Below are 19,344 nucleotides of genomic sequence, written 5' to 3' on the forward strand. Positions count from 1 at the left end.
TGCAATTAAATACAATTTATTTTTTTTTAATTTCATTTTTGATGTCTGATTTATCCGAGAAGCTCCACTGATATTGATCCTTTTTGATCAGTTTCAATGTACAAACAATACCAACGTTGTAAAATGACAATTGAATCGTTCCCCGCATAATCGGATATGGAATCGTTGATATCCGATTAAGCGACACCGACTGTACTTAAGAGACGCTATAAATTTTCAAACATATGGACATACTTTAATATTTTCAATGATATATTATAGAAATATGTACATTAGAAAAATATGTTTTGAATTTCATGTAAAACGCGTATGGTTAGATCTCTTGAAAGTCCATCCAGGTGCGTATACATCAATCGATGTTTTAGCACGTATTCATCACCCATCAATTATGATGACTTCTTGAGATATCGTCCAGGTTCATTCAAAATAAGCTCCTCTGAAACATCAATAAAGATTATAGAGTCAAAATCGGTTATACAAGCTTACAAGACGTCTAGAAATTTTGTCGTTATAACGAGCTGTCATTACAACCGAAGTGGTACTCAAATACAATCAAACGCAAATAAAAATCAAGTTATTTCATTATGACTTGAGAGTGACCATATTTTATCGAGAAAATACGCGAAAGTGGAATCTTCTAAACCTTTCAGATATTTCGGGGCAAAATAAGAATTTCCATGATGCTTGAGGGCCAACAAGTCATGATACGATGTATACCGTACAATAATATGTGTTAATAGTATGAATTGTGTACTTTTTTTATTAACTATGAATTTTCATTAATTCTGAGATTTTTTGTCAAATGTGAATTTTCATTAATTCTGAGATTTTTTTCATTGAATATGAATATTCATTAATTTCTAAAAAACATTTTCATCAAATATGAATATTCATTAATTTCTAAAAAACATTTTCATCAAATATGAATATTCATTAATTTCTAAAAAACATTTTCATCAAATATGAATTTTTATTAATTCTGAGATTTTTTCCCTGAAATATGAATCTCCCATCAATTCAAAAAAAAAATTTCATTGAATTTGAATTTTCATTAATAGTTCTGAGATTGTTTTCATTAAAAATGAATTTTCATCAATTCTAAATTTTTTTTATATTAAATATTTTTTCATTAACTATGAACTTTCATTAATTCTGAGATTTTTTATTAAATATGAATTTTCATTAATTCTGAGATTTTTTATTAAATATGAATTTTCATTATTTCTGAGATTTTTTATTAAATATGAATTTTCATTAATTCTGAGATTTTTTATTAAATATGAATTTTCATTATTTCTGCGTTTTTTTAATGAAAGTATGAATTTTCATTAATTTTGAAAATATTTCTTACAATAATTCTAGAAACATTTCTCAATTCTTTTTTAAATTGAACAAGCTTCGTTAAAACGGGATATTTTTATAAGAATTTCCTAAGAATTTCTCAGGAAACGGAAGTAAAATGAGGAAAACTGTGTCGCGTAATATCCGAAGTTGTTTACTGGAAAAATTTAATAACTATTTCTAAGTGAAGCCTCGGCTACTGCGTTGGATAACTGTCCTTTCAGTTTTTAAATAATGTCTGTCTGTTGATGGACAAAAAATTTAAATTTTACAAGATATACGGAAGACTGGATGTTGTGAAGATATTTATTATTTGAGATGTTAATTTTTTTTTTTTCATGTTTTGACATTCATGTCATATATATAGCCATCTGGTGGCTCGTCGTCCATGAGCTATTGGCTGATCAGTTCACCGTCCATTGCACGGTTCCGTTCGGCACATATATGCGCTCTAGCGAAGGAAAACCGCTATCTCCTCTGTAGCTTAGTGGCCAGAGCACTCGTCCGGCAATCGAGGGACCCGGGTTCGACTCCCGGTAGAGGCAGAGATGAGTTTTTCCTTCCTTAAAAAAATTAACATCTCAAATAATAAATATCTTCACAACATCCAGTCTTCCGTATATTTTGCATTAACAAGTGAAGAGTGGCATTCATGTCAAATTTAAATTTTGATCCATATCGGTAACCAGAATGAAATTTACGAAAATTTGAAATTTTTGAAGAAAAATTGTAAATATTTAAATTTCTATGTAAATAATTGTTTCAAAATACTCTCTTCTTTTCATGATACTCATTAAAAATTTTTGTTTCCAAAACGATTGTTTTTCACAAAAATACCTAGGTAAGTTTCATGAAAAAAACAATTAAAATCATGATGCGAATGCGTCTCCAAAGTGACTCTATATAGCGGGGTGCTCAACCTCCAAACCGTAACAAATGCAGTCTGATGCCACCGCATTTTCGGTGCCTTCAAAATCTCGGGCCACAGTAAGGGACTAGGTCAGCGAGTGACCAAAAGAGTAAGAGACCTGGAGAGTTTGTAAACACGTGAGTGAACAAAAGAGTTGCTTAGAGCCTGAGCGACCATGGGAATGAACAAAACAGTGACTCACAGAGCGAGGGACCAGGACAGAATGAGGGACTTGAAGCATGTGCAAGAATGTGAGTGACAAAAATAGTGAATTAGGGAGCGTGAAAGCATGTGGATGTCAAAAAATGGCATGGAGCATGTGTTACAGTGTAAATGATCGAAAGAGTGACCTATAAAGCAAAGAAACGGTAGTGATCGACAAAAACAGTCACCTGCAATGACTAAAAGAGTGACTTAGAGCGGTATTCACCAACATGGTTTAAGCTATAATCACAATTTTTTGATAAGAGATCGGCACGGATTGGTTAAATTCAAGGTTTTAACCAATCTATGTTGATCTCTAATTCAAAAATTATAACTACAGGTTTAAACCATGTCGGTGAATACGGTTCTTAGTGTGTGAGCAATAGAGTGACAAAAAAAGTGACTTAGGGACACGAGTGAATTTGAAGGAGTGTGGTAGGCCAATCGGATTATAGCATAGGGTAGCGTATTCGAGGAAAGATTAGTCAAGAAAATAGAGGAGTGGGTGACCAAAAAGAGTGCAAGCATGTAATGATATACACAATGTGTGTATTACACACACATATACGTATATACACATAACGTGCTGTCATCTATTATCCAATAGATAAAACAATATTATGTAAAATATTCGAGCCAGTCTTAAAGAAAAAATGAAAATTTACCAAATATTATCTTCGTTATGCAAACGCAAACACAATGTTAAAATTAATGTTATTTTGCGCATGCGCAAAGTTGAATCATTTTTTTCCCGTTAAAAGAATCTTGAAGTCAAATTATATATATATAAATTTGATAAATTTGTTCTTACGCATTCTTCTACCTAGATGTGCTACGAATACTCCACGAAGTTCCCCGGATCATCAGCAATAGGCATGGATTATGCCGAAAGGCTCTCCAGAAATTGTTTTGATTCCGTGCACAACTTCCCACTATAAACATCTTCATGAAATCTCCAATTATAATAGCATTGATACTTTTTAGACTCAAATTTTCTCGACATGTCCAGACCGAATGTCTCGGCTCTCTGATGTGTGCTTGCATTATACCATAGTTTCCCAACCTTTTTTTGTCCAATCGCCCCCTTCAGAAATTTTTTTCACCTATCGCCCCCGAACGCAATCTAACCCATAGGATCCTATGTTGCACCGGAAACTTCTACTCTCCCCCCCCCCTGGAACATTCCATCGCTCCCCAAGGGGACGTTATCGCCCACGTTGGGAATCAATGAATTATACGGTTAATTGCTCCCTTCTGGTACTGTCAGAATTGATACATTATGTGTATTGATTGATGCATTTTTCATGTTCCTTTACTTCCCACGGCTTCGCTCGCGTGGATTTGGTATTGAGTTATTTGGAAATTACTTGGTGATGATTCTCTCCCCCCCCCCCCCCATATAACATTTAAAACCCTCGTGACTCCCTAGAATTTTCAGAAATCCCGTCTTAGTGAGCGTCTTACATTATTGCATACAATGCTGACTAAATTTCATATTTATGGCTTCAGTGATTTCGGCTTAGTGATAATTATTCCATAAAACCTTTGAACCCTCCCCCATCCTTGGGGGGTTGAATTTTGCAAAATCCCTTCTCAATGAGTCTCCATATTACAATAGCTGTTAAAAAATACTGACCAAATTTCGTATTTACAGATTAAGTGGTTTCGGCTTGGCGTGATTTCTCCATATCACCCCCCCCCCCTCTTCCATTGAACTTTCTTATTACCCTCCTTAGGGCCCGAATTTAAAAAAAAAAAAAAAACCTTCTTAGTCAGTCTATGAACATAAAATGCCGATGACATGAAATAAAACTACTGACCAAATTTAATGAACGCTACCTCTCAACCCCCTTTATGACCCCTTTAGGCATGGCCCCCACAAGGGGTGGGCTGGCAAGGCTCCAGCCCTGGGGCCCGGGATGATTTTCATTATTTTTTGTTTTTTCACGCTATAAAACCACCATAAAGGGGCCCGTGAAAGTCTGGTTGGGGGGGGGGGGACGCAATAGATCCCAGACTAGGGGCCCCTACTCCAGGATGTGGGGGCCATGCCTTTAGGTTCCGAATTTCGAAAAACCGCTTCTTGGTTGTGTCTTTACGTCAAAACAAAAGAATCGTCGTGAAACAAAACTTCTGACCACATTTACATAAATTTCAGCGGTTTCGGTTTGACGTGATTTCTCTATGCTATTACATTTGAACCCGCTACGAGCCTCCGTTTTTTATGATTACCGTTTTTCAGTCATTCTTCTTGCCAACGTTTCGTTTGCTTCAAGATGGAACATATGTGCGTCCTCCTGACATTGTATTCATTTGCAAGAGCACGAACTCCCGTTTTACGTTTTCCATTGCCATCATTTTCTTTCTCTTCGAAATATCTTCTCATAATGATACAAAGCGAGAATTACTAGAGATAGCCATATTAAACAGCGAGAAATAATGTAAAATATGCGAGCACAACGAGCAAACTGCCATCAGAGTTCCCAAACATCAACAAAAACCTCAATGAAAATAACCAAAAAGCGAATGAACTACTGAAACTTGTGTGCTCCTGACAATCTAGTTAGTATAATTCGGAACAAAATTGGTGTCCGTAATGGGGTTCTAGTCGAATAGAATGAATGACGAAAAGGGTGTCCGCGACCGTATCTTAGGGTGACCGTTGAGGAGGGGTTCAAAATACATTATTTAAATAGGCTTTTTTTCGCCGGGATATTTTGTTTTGGTGAAAATTCGGGGAAAATATCTGGCACCTGTGTCGTACCTTTCGTTATATAGTGGAAAAGTCACTGTAATGAGCAACAACTGCTCCCGGTTAATTGATTCGCTGTATAGGTACTAAATATTTTTTTTGTTTTGTTTTTAGGCTTTAACCAAAACTAAAATGACCTACCAAAAAACTGACATGAGGATTAATTAGTTCATTTCTTCATGTCGTGGTAGATAAAGGGTTGGTGTAATTATTAACTGTTTGCTATACTTCGGAGATTATTTCGAAGACACAGTGCTTTGAAAAACAGTCGTCGAATGTTTTCTGTCATCGAGAACTCGCAAATAAGTCAGAGAAAACTATGGTGCAAGCAAGCATGCAACCCTTAGAGGCCAACAGGTTTTTCGATATTTCATTGGCGCTTTCTGCAATCGGAATGCGGGGAAGCCCAAGATTTTGGCTTTTTGTGTTTTATGAGCTTTTGTACTTTCAAAAATAAACGGAAAGAAAACACAAAAGCTAACATCCAGGGACCTTCTTGTAATCGTAAGAGGTCCTCGTAGCAATGATTTACATTTCTACGTTTTTGTATTATATTTGTGTACATACACGGTTAATTTATTAATCTCGTATTTGAATGTATATTGTCAAGTGAATGCATATTGAATGTATATTATCAATTTGAATGCATATTTGAATGTATGTTATCAATTTGAATGCATATTTGAATGTATGTTATCAATTTGAATGCATATTTGAATGTATATTATGAATTTGAATGCATATACACACATGGGGGTTCGATCCTATGATAGGGACCCCAAATATTATGTTTTCCCCCCTCCTTGTGTTTCAGAATTTTCTCCGGTACGATCACATTCCTCGGGGCAATGAGCTAAAATCGTGTAAGTGACAGAGCCTGGTCGTGCTCGGTCTGTTCTGTAAATGTGCTCAGGTAGCTCAAGTGATTCCGCGGTTCATTCAAGTGATTTGGGAGCATGCTAATTAATATGCTATGGGTCACTTGAGTGATCTATAATTGCACCGTGGTTATCTGTGGAACGCCACGAATCGAATAATTTATCTGGGAATGCGCCGTGGCGGCACAAGTGATCTAAAGCAGTGCCACAATTTTCTTTTAATCAAGTGATCTATAGATCCATAAATGCTCCACGGGCATCTTCAGTGATCTGGAGCTGTGTGCAGTGTCCCTCAAGTGATCTGTAAATATCTCGCTGGTTGCTTAAATGCTCTGAAAAAAAGGCCGCGTTGATTTGTAGGTATGCCGAGAGTTCATTAAGTTATTGGAATGTGCTGCGGGACACCCAATTGATGGTTATCCACACTTCACCGCGTTTCACTTGAGAAGTGATGTTAACCTCTTCCAGCAAAATTTCCCTTTTGACTAAATTTGTCCCACGCATTCCGAAAAATGTGCTGCCATCTAGCGGGGAAAACACGTAATCAAGTATTTTCCAATAGAAAATTATTATATATATACTGCATTAAAATTTCTTTATTTTTTTCAAAATATTCTTTTGTTTGATGAACTCGCAAAATTCCCCACAAATGCTAAGAAATTTTGCACTTTGGCAAATTTTGGACAATTTTTCCCACGAATGTGGGGAATTTCTCACGGGTTACCATCACTGCGCTTGAGTGATGTACCGCTTAGTTCATTTTTACAACGTTAAGACATCCTATAAAGACTCACTTTTCTCCTCTTTGATTCGGGAACGGCCGAAACAGCCTCAATGGACACGGCGTTGTTTTCGTCTCCACCCCTGATGATGGTCGTGTGTACTTTGTACCTGGTGCCGTCGACGTCCACCACCCGTTCCGTTGTGTTCTTGTACAAGTCAGAATCATTGTTGACGTCTTTTATCGTGTCGCGGAATATCTTCTCCATGGCCTCTGGAAAACCCACGGGAAAAATGCAAATTGTTAAGAATCAAGAATAAAGCATTCACACACACGTAGTCATGTTGTTACAGGATCGTAATAAATACATCGTGGGTCGAGTGATATTCTGGACCGCAACCTAAAATTTAACATGCCTGACCGTGCATATAAATTTGTAGAGATTTGTTCAGCCCTGTTGCATATGTACCCAACAGTCTGAGTGCGTATCTTGTGCTGTGCGTGAATTGCAGTACTGCCATCTATTTCTCAAACTGCGAGTGCAGTGCAATTATATTCAATATTATCTGCACCGTTATAGGACTGTTGCGTTCTGTTGCTCTCATAATTACATTTTGGCGTACTAAATGAGTTTGCACAGAGAGGTACTCACGTATCAGAATCTCTCATTGGAGGAATAATTGCAGGATGGATCATTGGGGTGGCATGACTGTGGTGTGTGTGAATGTGTTGTTTTTGTGTCAAAGTGACCAACTCACTTTCAAGCTTCTTGAAGTAATCTTCTATCTGAGCGAAGCTGAAGAACGGGGAATCGAACACAAAACCACCTTGGAACGGAAACACATCGGCGTTCTCGGTAGGTACGGGTCCTCCTGTCGAAGATCCCAGATTCGAAACCACGGTTCCTTTCACGCCGGTTGCTCCCGGATTTCCACTGCCACCTACAGGAGAGTTTGAAAAATTTTCTGTTTCTCACGACCTACGAACTATGCATATAGTTAAAAATACGGTTGCGTCATTAAATGACTTCACCTATACACGAGCCCATAACGGCCGCAAAAATAAACTAACGCTGCCGGAATTTGAGATATAGGTGATTAAGGGTATGCGCTCAAGAATGAGATGCGAAATGAAAGTCTATCTCTCGCGGTTACGGTTGCAGCAATAAAATTTAGAAAAATTCAAATGGCAACACTCACACTTTTATGCATTGCCAAGTCATCGGCGCAAAGCATGAATGGCATTATAGAACGGTACCTGTATTACACAGGACGCAGATAAAGACAGAAGATTTCACCAAGGGGTTGGTACGCTAACCTCTGGGTCGGGAACTTCTTGCTGATTTGACTGACATGCTCGACCGAGTGGTTAGCGCACCAGACCCTTAGTGAGATTTTCTTTCTTTGTCTGCGTCCTGCGCCGGTGTGTTCATGGCAATACAGATACCGTTTTTCAATGGCATTCATGTTTTTTTTTACTACTCCGATCATTGTGCAATTCATAAAAGTCAGTGTTGTCATTCGATTTTTTCGAAATTTTGTTGCTGCGACCGCAACTCTTAGAGGGGGAGGTACAGTATATCCCCTCTAAGCCGAAAACCACGAGAGCTAGATTTTTGTTTATCATCTCATTTCCGAGCGCATACTCTGAAACACCTTTGTCTCGAATTGCAGTGGCATTAGTTGATTTTTTTCGGCCATTAGGGGGCTCGTATACCAGCAAAATTAATTTATGACCGCCCTGTATTATCGATAATGAAGAATGATAAACCTACTTTCCACGGTCACAACTGGAACTGGCTGTAGCAACGTTATAACTTGAGGAACTAGTTCAGAAACAACCGCAGGGGTTCCTGTATCGACGATAACCGCTGTTTCGGATTCGGGCACTATGGACGCCACTGGCACGGCCTCTGATCCAGGTGCCCCAGAAGTCGGTTCTGAACCTGGTTGTAATACGGGTTCCGATCCTTGGACAGTAGCTGCGTCGCCAGACTCGGAAGTCATTCCTGCTGTTTGTTCTGGCACAGGTGGCAGAGTTTCTGCTGGAGGTGAGTCTGTTAATTCTGGAATTACATCTACTGGTGGCGAACCCGGTGATTCCGCTTGGATCGTGTTGACTGATTCCGGCGGAATCGATCCCGGAGTTTCACTTTGGGACGTGGCAGCTGGTTCAGACGATACCTGGTCTGGAAGTGGCCCTGATGTTTCTCCTTGTGCCGTGCTTCCCTGATCCAGCGTCACTGGAGGCGATCCTGGTGCCTCTGACTGAGGGGAGCTGTCAGGAGCCACTTCTGTTCCAGCGGAATCTGTGGGGTTTTCCGTGTCGGATACCGAGTTCGCCATGGGTTCAGTTCCTGGTGCTACTGCGTCGGTACCTAATGCTACTGCGTCCGTACCTAGTGCTACTGCGTCCGTACTTGGTGCTGCTGCGTCGGTACCTAATACTACTGCGTCCGTACCTGGTGCTACCGCGTCCGTACCCGGTGCTACCGCGTCCGTACCTGGTGGTACTGCATCGGTGCCCGTTGCTCCATCCGTCGATGATACGCCTGCGTCCACGTTCGGGGCAGTGGCAGCACCATCGGTTGCTGGATCATCACCTGCTTGCCTTTTCCAGAAATTTCTTGCAGCAATGTAGTTGATGGATAATGCTGAGATGAGTGTGAGTATCAGTAGATGCTTTGCCATGGCTCTTCTAGAGAGAATATAATTTCATTAAATATTCATCGCAATTGTGAAAAATTATTGTAAATCTCCATCTAAGACACGAATGGACAGCTCCGGCCCGTAAAGGCATTCCGGAAGGAAAATGTCTATTCCCACGACACAATATACAGGGTGTCCCAAAAATTTGTATAAATAATTTTAAAATTCATAAAATTGAAGAAATTGGTATATTTGATTGCGGTTTGCGAAAACGTTGGTGTCACAAAGAGGAATATCTTTTGAAATTCAGTTCACAATTTCGTCGATGGAGAGCGCTGCGCGGAAGTAAATCACGGAATCCTGCAGAGACACGAACTTTCCTTCAATCACATCTGTGTTCAAAACGTTCTTAAAGTTTCAGCCGGTAATTTGTGACAGATAAAACAACTTCATCAGTTGTGCTTTATCCACCAATGCCAACATCACCATGAAAACCTTATGTGAGCGTCAGTTCAAGAAAATTTTGAAATCAGAAGTGTTAAATCGTACAACCTGCATTTCATAGGACTTATTTGCGTATTTTTTTTGATTTGCTCCAAGCAGCGCCTCCTGTTGACAAAAAATCTCAGTTAAATTTTCAATCTGTATATTAAGACAAATCCCCCTTTATGAAAACAACTTTTTCTTTGGAAAACGCATCAAAATACAACGAATCGTTCCATTTTTATGGATCTCTTAAACTATTTACAAATTTATAGAACAACTTGTACCTTTCCAGAAGTTTAGTTTGAATTTTCTGGCGATAGAGGGCACTGCAAGAGCGCAAAACAGTGAAAATATTCAGGGTCCTGTAAAATGAAAAATTTGCGATTAACATCTCATTTCTGACTTCAGAGCATTTTTTTCCAATTACTTGCGCTCACATAATGTTTTCATTGTGATGGTGACATTGGTCACGGACCGCCAGCTAACGAACGTTTCGGACACAGAAGTCAAAGAAAGGTTCAGCGTCCCCTGTCGACAAAAATTTTAACCAATTCTTTTTATGTGCGTGCAATCCCTTCTTCGTGAGAATAACTTTTTTCCAAACCGCATTCAAATATACCGATTCCTTCAATCTTTTATGTGTGTGTGTGTGTTTTAAGCTATTTACGAATTTATGGACACCCTGTATGTAGCCTTGCTTTGAGAAAAATTTATTTACTCAAAACAAAAATACGGAACGTCACCAATGATCGCCAAAAAATTCGAAATGTGAATATTGCTATGTAGGGGCCGTACCTCTTAACGCATGTTAGTGGGATCAGAGACGTACGCGGGAGAGGGAGGAGGAGACTGGTGCCCCCCCCCCCCCGCCCCCCAGACAATCAAAAATTTAATGCAAAATCAAAATTTAATGCAAAAAATTGAAATTTCGGGAGAAAATATCTTTACGTACTATTACAATCAATTTCTGTTAATATTAATGCTATTTCAAGGCTAAGAACTCAAAATTTCTTTTGAAGAAATTCATTGCGACCCACCCTCTACGTCAGGGGCTCTCAAACTTTTTCCATGCGCGGCACCCCTGTTTCCTATTCAATTCTTATCCGCGAGCACCACCGACTCCCCAGGAGCTGTTTAATGAAGAATATTTCCGAAAAACCTTTGTCAGGGTGACCGCTCCTCGGCGCCCCTGACAAAGGTTGGAGGCACACCAGGGCGCCTGCTAAGCCATATATACCAAACCATGTCCCGCGCACCAAATTTGGCCATCGGAGTTACCTGATGCGGCCCGCCACCTGAAATTTAATTTTGTGAAAATGAAATAAGCGACACATTTACAGATCGCTTAAGTGACCCGTGGCACAGTTCCAGACCTATTTAAGCGGCCCGTGGCACATTTTTAGATCATCTAAGTGACCCGAGACACAGTTCCATAACATTTAAGCTATCCGTGGCACATTTATAGATCCCTCGAGTGACACGTGGCACAGATTCAGAGCACTGGGGGGGGGGGCGCACCAGTGCTCTAAAACTGCCACTGTCCCCCCCCCCGTCATCAAAAGTCAGCACACACACACACACAAATCAGAACCCCCCCCCCATCGATGCTGACGTAATACTTGAATGACCCCTCATCAGTAAACTCATTGAAAAACCACTGAAGGCACGAAGTGGATAAACATGTTACTCACGAAATAAGCGAGATAATTATCCGAATGACTATAATCAATAATATAGTCATGATCGTAATGAAAATTTGTAAACCATTAAAATGATCTCAATTGCTTTAGTGTTTACCAAATTTACCAACGACGCTTGGGTATTATTGTGCATTATTTTGCATAATCGCCGGTAAAAGAGGTGAATTTAGTGAAATTTATGAAACCTACCGAAATGGTTCGGTTATGTGTAATAACCGAATTTATCACATTTACCGTAACATATATGTTACTGCCAAAGCCCGAAGTGGCCGAGTGTTTTGTCCAAAGCCAGATTTTCAGAAATGATTCGAGCTTTGGCAGGAGAACCCAAGCAAAAGTTCGATGTGCTGATGTTGGACGGTTCGATAGGCGCTAAATCCATTTTTTTTTCATCGCCAATGCGCGATATATGGCTGTATATACGTAGTAGCTGTATTGGATTAGTACTAAGCGCGAAAACGTTATAATTGGGAACGTTATAAGCGGGATCGGGATCTACTGCATATAAACTTTTGCAGGCAAAAAAATTATTACTGCTTCGTGACCGCGATATGTTTCCATAGCTAACGTGGCAATAATTATTACGAAAAAAATAAGCAAACTTGGAAGATTACCCGGAATCATATCTTCTGTTATCGGAATTTGGCGAGGGATCCCAAGCCACTTCCCGAACTGGCTGGCCGAAATCCGAACATTGGCCAAGTCAATTTACAACGAAATTGTTCAATACGCGATCTGGCCGGCCACTTCGCGAACTGCCCAACTCCAGGCTTTGTCAGTAACACATGCATCAGTTTATGGCCCACGACTGGTCGAAATATCGCAAATCTTGCCCGCGGACTGAAAAGCTCGTGCACCCTTGATCTAAAATTTCACATGCTAAATTAAAAAATTAATTAATTCTCACCGGTTCTTGTATACGCCTGTACGATATCAGCGACGATGATTGGGATTAAGAAATTTGGCTGTCAGCTTCACTCTGATATTTTCGGTGAATCAGAATCACGTGGTGTCTTCTTACATCCGGGAAAGATTGCAAGACAGGTTATCCTTCTGTTATTGTTATTTTTTGATGTCTCTGTTGTCCTTCCTCTTCCTGTTGAGACAAAAAGAAAAAAATTCACTTGCGACTGACGGAAATCGAAATGCAAGTATCTGTGATGAAAATGAAATTATATTCACCAGTAATGACGAATGTTATTATGAGAATGCATTTTCCTCCTACATGTATCCATTCAGAGCTGACGATATCTGCCTCGGCTGTTTCGCAGCTGGAGATGGCTGTCTCAGCTCTTTTCGTAGCTGAATATAATGCTTTTTATATATAAAAAGCTGAATATAAATGCCCTTTACAAAGTATCCACAGATGTATCTCAGGGGTCTACGGACGACAGTTAGGGAAACACTGATGTGAGATTTGGTGGGGGGGAGGAAGCGTAAATATTTTCGTGCACATATAAATTTTGAGTTATTTACCAAAAAAGAAGCATCGAAATTGAGGGTATTTAGCCTTCAATGTTGCAGTTTTTTCTCTTTTTTTGAATGTTCAAACTATTTTCAATTTTTGATAATATTGATAGGGGGGGGGGACAAGCCCCCTGTGCCCCCCCCCCACCCGGCCTGAGTACCATACGAATCAACACTTTCTCTAACAATAGTATACGAATTAACTCTTTTTCCTCCAATAATAGTATACGAATTAGTTCTTCTCTCCAACAATATAATATACGAATCAACACTTTTTCCCCAATACGAATTAACTCTTTTTTCCTTCAACAATACTATATATATTACCTCGTTTTTTCTCCAACAATAGTATGCCGATTAACATTTCTTTTCAATAAGAGTATACCTGCTAATAATTTACGTAATAATTACAGTCCCTTCTCTCTCTCTCTCTGGTCAATTTTTTACACAATATAACTGAATAAATAATTTTTCAAGAAATAGTATCCCTTTAATTTTTTCTCTCATATTCTCTTTCAACTGATTAAATTTTCATTCAACAATTGTTCAAATATTTTTCAACAACAGTTCAAATATTTTTCAACAATAGTTCAAATATTTTTCAACAATAGTTCAAATATTTTTCAACAATAGTTCAAATATTTTTCAACAATAGTTTTCGGATTGGTCCTTTGACCAACGAGGGCTTTCTGATTACATTGAGAACAAAACGTCGCACAAAATATATTTTCAGTTACCATAAATTCACACAGTCTCCTGTTCAAAATCAACTTCAATAAAACATAAATTCATCAAGACCTCAACATTTAACCATAAGTTTTGAGACTAAACTAGACTGAAGAAAGAAACTCTTAGGTACCGGGGGCTGGACGAAACTATTGCCCGACATGCCCGGGACATATGAAAATTCTGCTCGGGCATGTATTTTTTTCGACCACATGCCCGACGCTGGCTTGTAAAAAATTCAAAACATAGGAGGAAAAGTTTTTAGGGTTTATGGGAAATTTTGTGAGTTAAAACAAATAAGTAATACAATATATATATATATATATATATATATATATATTGCATTACTTATTTGTAAAACTCCTCTTAAGGGAGACACCCCTCAGATTACAGACGAATTTTTTTTATTGCCCGCCCGCAAGAGGTTTCACTTTATACCAGTGATTCCCAACGTGGGCGTTAACGTGCGCGTTGGAAAGTGCCAGGGAGCGGTAGAAGATACGGGTATAACATAGGATCCTGTGAGTTAGATTGCTTTGGGGGGCGATGGGAGAAAAATTTCTGAAGAAGGGGGCGATGGGACAAAAAAGGTTGGGAAACTGTGCTTTATACAATGAAACCTCTGTGTATAGCGATACTCTCTATAACAATAAATCTGCTTATAACGATTATTTTCTTTGATCCCAGCGGAATTCCTATTCAATAGGAAGTAGCGCAAACTGTCAACAACGATAACATATCTGAAACAATATTTTCTGTAGGTCCCTACGTTATAGACAGGCTATACTGTGTATATCTCTCATTATTTAAATTCTTCGGTAAGTATTTTCATCGATAGATGACAACACATTTGTTTTGAATGTGCGGGGAAAATTTTATGAAAAAGGAAATTTCGTTAGGCCACACTATAAAAATGTTTTAAGGTTCTTTTACGAAACGACAAATGCAACCTGACACTGATCAAAACTCGGGAGAAGCATCGGCACGTGTAAGAAATTTCTCGGTGTTTTATAAAATTTTAAGATTTCATCAAATAAAGGAATATAAACTGAATTTTCTTTTCTTTTATTTTTCAATGTAGAGCAACTGCTCTTAATTTTCTACATAAACTGCACATTTTCATCAATAGATAGCAGCACATTCGTTTTGAAAAATTTGCTCAAAAACTAAGCAACGTTTTTTTCGTTAATGTAAAATACTGATTCTGGGGGATATATGATACGTATTTCTTTTAAGTTACATGCCCGACCAGGCATATAATTTTTCCTTTCGATTTCGCACACATTTAAAGATTACGATTCGATCACTAAAAGTAGGAGAAATATCTAACTCACCTACGCCACTGCCGCAGATAACCACTAAGTACGGAATGAAAGCCCTCGGGAAGCAACACACAGTTGTGTAATATAAGCGGGAATTACATCTTGTTGAAATTTATAACCGCACGCCACATTACTCCAGGGACTATCTTAACACTACATGATGGTGCATATGAATATAAGAAGAAAAAGAAATAAAAAGAGTACAACGCGGTGCATTCGAATGAAGCTGTTTTACGAGTCCTTGAATTGAAATTTTTGCATAAAACAAAAAACCTTTTGTGGCTTCTCTTTGAATAAAAAATAATAATAATAACAATTCCATATATACGTGAAGATATACACCTTGAATGTATTTTATTTTCTCATGCTCGTCACTTTGTTCAGTGGCGGAAAGACCGGGGGGCTATAACTCAGATACCCATAAGATATAATATAACGTGCCGCACGATGCCTACCAAATAAGTCGGGGGAAAAAAGACGTAAAACGAACGGAAGAAGTAGGCAAAAAAGAAATAATATACACATATGCAAAATTCGGCGACATTGCTTTGCATAGCATGAACAATAAGAGACAGAGAAATGTTCAGTTTATACTCTTGTCTAGATGTACTATACAATTTTTATTTATATTTTAAATAGGAATTTCATTAGGTTCATGGAAGGACGAAGACCGGTTATTCGGGTAGTAACAGTGTGTTTAAAGCGTATGTTTGTATTGTTATCATAGGGCGGAAATGTAAATATATATATATTTTTTTAATAATATACAATGTGTCCTGAAATTAAGATATATTGCGTCGTAAATGCGAGACAATGTCGTATGAATGCGAGGAATTAAAATATTTGAATTTATTCATCAATATTTAAGAATTGAAAATGGGAATGAATGAATTTGAAAGGATTGGAGTATTGTTCGTTTTTTTTTCCTTATTGTTGGGATATTATATTGTATATATAATATATTGTATATGTGTGTGTGTGCGCGCGTTATGCTCGGAATTGTTCATTGATTAACTATGAGGAATATACAGTTATAAAGTAGCCTATTCAATAAAATATTTGTGACTGCAGAACTACGACATTCCAAAAATTGCATTGAATTCAGTGCTGTCTTAACGCATGGGCCCACCTGGCCTCAGAAAAATGAGAAGCAGTTGAATTTTTTGAGATTTTGCCATGTAGGGCCTCAGAAAAATCACTGCCATTTGGGAATTTTTCAGAGATTTCAGTCATATTTTGCTGTTTCGCTTTCATTTGTCCTCATTTTTGACAACTACTGGTAATTTCACGTATTGTGATACCAAAAATTGCAGTATTTTTCTATAAAAAAAATTTACTTACACACATCCTAGGCATTAGCCCCTTTTTTTCGAGTATAACATAGCTAGATAGCTGTAGATGGGTTTGTTGTTCCATCTAACACAGTATTTCTATGGCTTCCGACTTCAACGCGCAAATGCGAGCCGATCTCACCGTTAAAAAGACTCGCCACAGAGAGCAACAGGCCTACAACGGTACAATTATTCAATCATTACACTTCACTCATAGTTAGTGGTAGTAGTCCACATTACGGTTAGAAGTCCCGTAGGATATGGATCGAGCCATCGCACGGTTATTTAGTGTAGTAGTCCACACAGTCTCACGTAATGTTCCTCAGGTTTGCACGACGTGTTTCCAAGCAGCCAGGGCCGCAACTAGAACTAGCGGGGTGCAGGCGGATCTGGTGCCCCGGGCGCCGGACCAGAGGGGCCGCAAATTTCGCTCTTTAACCTCTCCTTCGACATTATGAGGGGACGCCAAAATGCGTGCTTGCCCCGGCTGACCAAGCATCTAGTTGCGGCTCTGCAAGCAGCTCACGTGATACAATAACAATACAGTAACCAACTCCCACGTGTTGCACAGACATTATGTGAGTGAATTATAATTGAATGCTCATTATTATTCTTGTTCATGCAAATACAAGACGCCTTCGCAATGGTAAATAAGTGTTATTATTCATACATGTGTGTCTTCCTCCTCCCACGAATGTAAACAAGTTGTTTACAACTGTGAATTTCAAACTGAAAACAGTATATTACAACAACAATAAAATTTGCCGGTGAAAAAGCAATAAACCTTGAAACGACCTACAGCATCGAAAGCCTGTTTGCGTGCGATTAAAATGGGGTGTTGACAGTTAAGTGTTCGGAGTTCGCATGAGATAGGTTGTAAAAACCGCTTTATACCAGGGAAATAAAATTTTATTGGTATGTTTACATCACGTGTTGTCTTCTAAAACTGCTCTGGAACCCAAGTAGCAGCGTGATGTCATCTATGGTGTAACCTGGTCATTATTTTTCTTAGAATAACGTGAGTGAGTGAGAAAAGAACGTCTTTTTATTTGTGACGTCATTTCTGGTCGCTGATATGGTTGTCAAAGAATAACGTAATTAGTTTGGGGGCACACTGATATTTTAAACCAGGGGTGCACAACCTCCGATCCGGGGGCCAAATGCGGCCGCCCACCAACGGTTTCCATCCGACTCGCGAAAGGTGTTCCACAGGGTCGTCATTTCAACTTCTTCCAGGGGGAAAAAGTTGGCACAGTACATGTATTCAATGTATTTATAATTTTATATGTATATATATATATATATATATATGTATGTATGTACATACCATTTTTAGTGTATTTTCAAAAGCCAGGGGGCACCCCCTTGACCCCCAAATGACGGGCCTGGTGTTCTGATGGAAAAGTATCAGCTCACCCAACACGATAAATATTTAGGAAGACTAAATTTCTTTCATAAAAATACGGAAAATCGTAATTTCCATACGAGATATTATCAATTATCACCAAAAAAATTGTCAAATGCCAGTGAAGTTGCTGATTACAACAAAATCGATTGTTAAAGACAAGCGAAGCTACCAATTTATATATGTATATATGGACAAAGATCATTTTATCATTTTTGTCGCAACACGGTCATTTTCTGCACACGAGGGCTAATTAGACCGGGACCTACAATTTATTGCCGATTCCGTTCGGCAGGCTTGTGTTTTTTTTTATACTCATCGAGAGGTTGGTGCGCTAACCCCTCGATGGGGGGACTCCTTGCGGTAGCAATTTTTCTGCTGCGGTCAAGTCGCCGTTTTTTTTTTTTTTTTTCTTTTTCTTTGTACCCCTGTGTCAGGAAAGTATTCTGACAAGGACGAACCGGGTATAGACAAAGAAAGTTGAAAATTGGCACACAGGGAAAAACATTTCAAACACAGAGAAAGTTGCCGATAACTGCCAAAAAAAAATTTTCAAATTCAAGTAAAGTTGCCAACCATAGCTAAAATTGCTGGAAAATCGCCAACGATGGAAAATGATGGTTACTGCAAGTCGCAATGGGTGAAAATGTAAGTCACCAAAACAAAACACGTTTGTGAAAAATATGCGAGATGAATATATTGTTCCGGATAATGCCTCTAACAGAAGTCCTTGAAATGAGGAGAGGATGAAACAGAATGTAGGACGTCATGAGATTTATTTCGAACAGCTATTTACAAGCAAATATTTGATGAAACACGCTAAACAGTGAGCGACTTCTATCGAATACACACACACGACACATCTCGCCATCGAAAACTCAACAAACTACTTTTATTTCAGCTCTGACAGCGCTATTATACAGACCAGAATATATTATACAGAATTATACCGACCAGCGCTATTATACAGACCATAATATATTATACAGAATTATACAGATCAGCGCTATTATACAGAAATGTTTCGAGAACGTTCTCCCATTTTCTCGCGAGATCCCATCCTTTCATCTGACGTCACGACATCGCCATATTATAAGAATTGTCGCCAAACTTGCCAAGTTTTTCGTTAATTTGGCGAGATTTACAGAGAAATGCGTTGATGAATATTCACAGGCGAAAATGAAATAGTAAATGATAAATAAGGACTATTTTCATATTTTTTTCGTAACAATATGACTATAATTAATTATGATAGAGTCGTAGTTATCACAATGTAATTTATACGTTATGAAAATAATCATAATTCTTGATTTCGAAAATTCAACTAAGCCTCGTTGGAAATATGGTAAAAGACGGGACATTTTTTTTTTTCTTCAAAAAATCGGGATGGCCATATTTATGGGAATATCCCGCAAAATACGGGTCATATGGTCATACTCCATACAAAAGTTTC

At 38.5% G+C, this 19,344-nt stretch overlaps 1 protein-coding gene across 1 annotated transcript; it reads right to left on the bottom strand.

Moving 5' to 3' along the window:
* Positions 1–210: 210 nt before the first annotated feature.
* On the bottom strand, positions 211–15,304 carry LOC149084113 (uncharacterized). The gene is made up of 6 exons (XM_089234460.1): positions 15,168–15,304; positions 12,548–12,736; positions 8,581–9,503; positions 7,565–7,747; positions 6,880–7,079; positions 211–436 (listed from the first exon to the last, which is right to left on the bottom strand). The coding sequence occupies exons 3-6, from the start codon at positions 9,494–9,496 to the stop codon at positions 422–424; spliced, it is 1,314 nt and encodes a 437-aa protein (XP_089090586.1). The 5' UTR covers positions 9,497–9,503; positions 12,548–12,736; positions 15,168–15,304; the 3' UTR covers positions 211–421.
* Positions 15,305–19,344: the final 4,040 nt, after the last annotated feature.

Source organism: Pholcus phalangioides, unplaced genomic scaffold (assembly GCF_987345545.1).
Source record: "Pholcus phalangioides strain wild (caught in Gottingen) unplaced genomic scaffold, Ppha-v1.0 ptg000008l_1, whole genome shotgun sequence".
Taxonomy (NCBI): Eukaryota; Metazoa; Arthropoda; class Arachnida; order Araneae; family Pholcidae; genus Pholcus; species Pholcus phalangioides.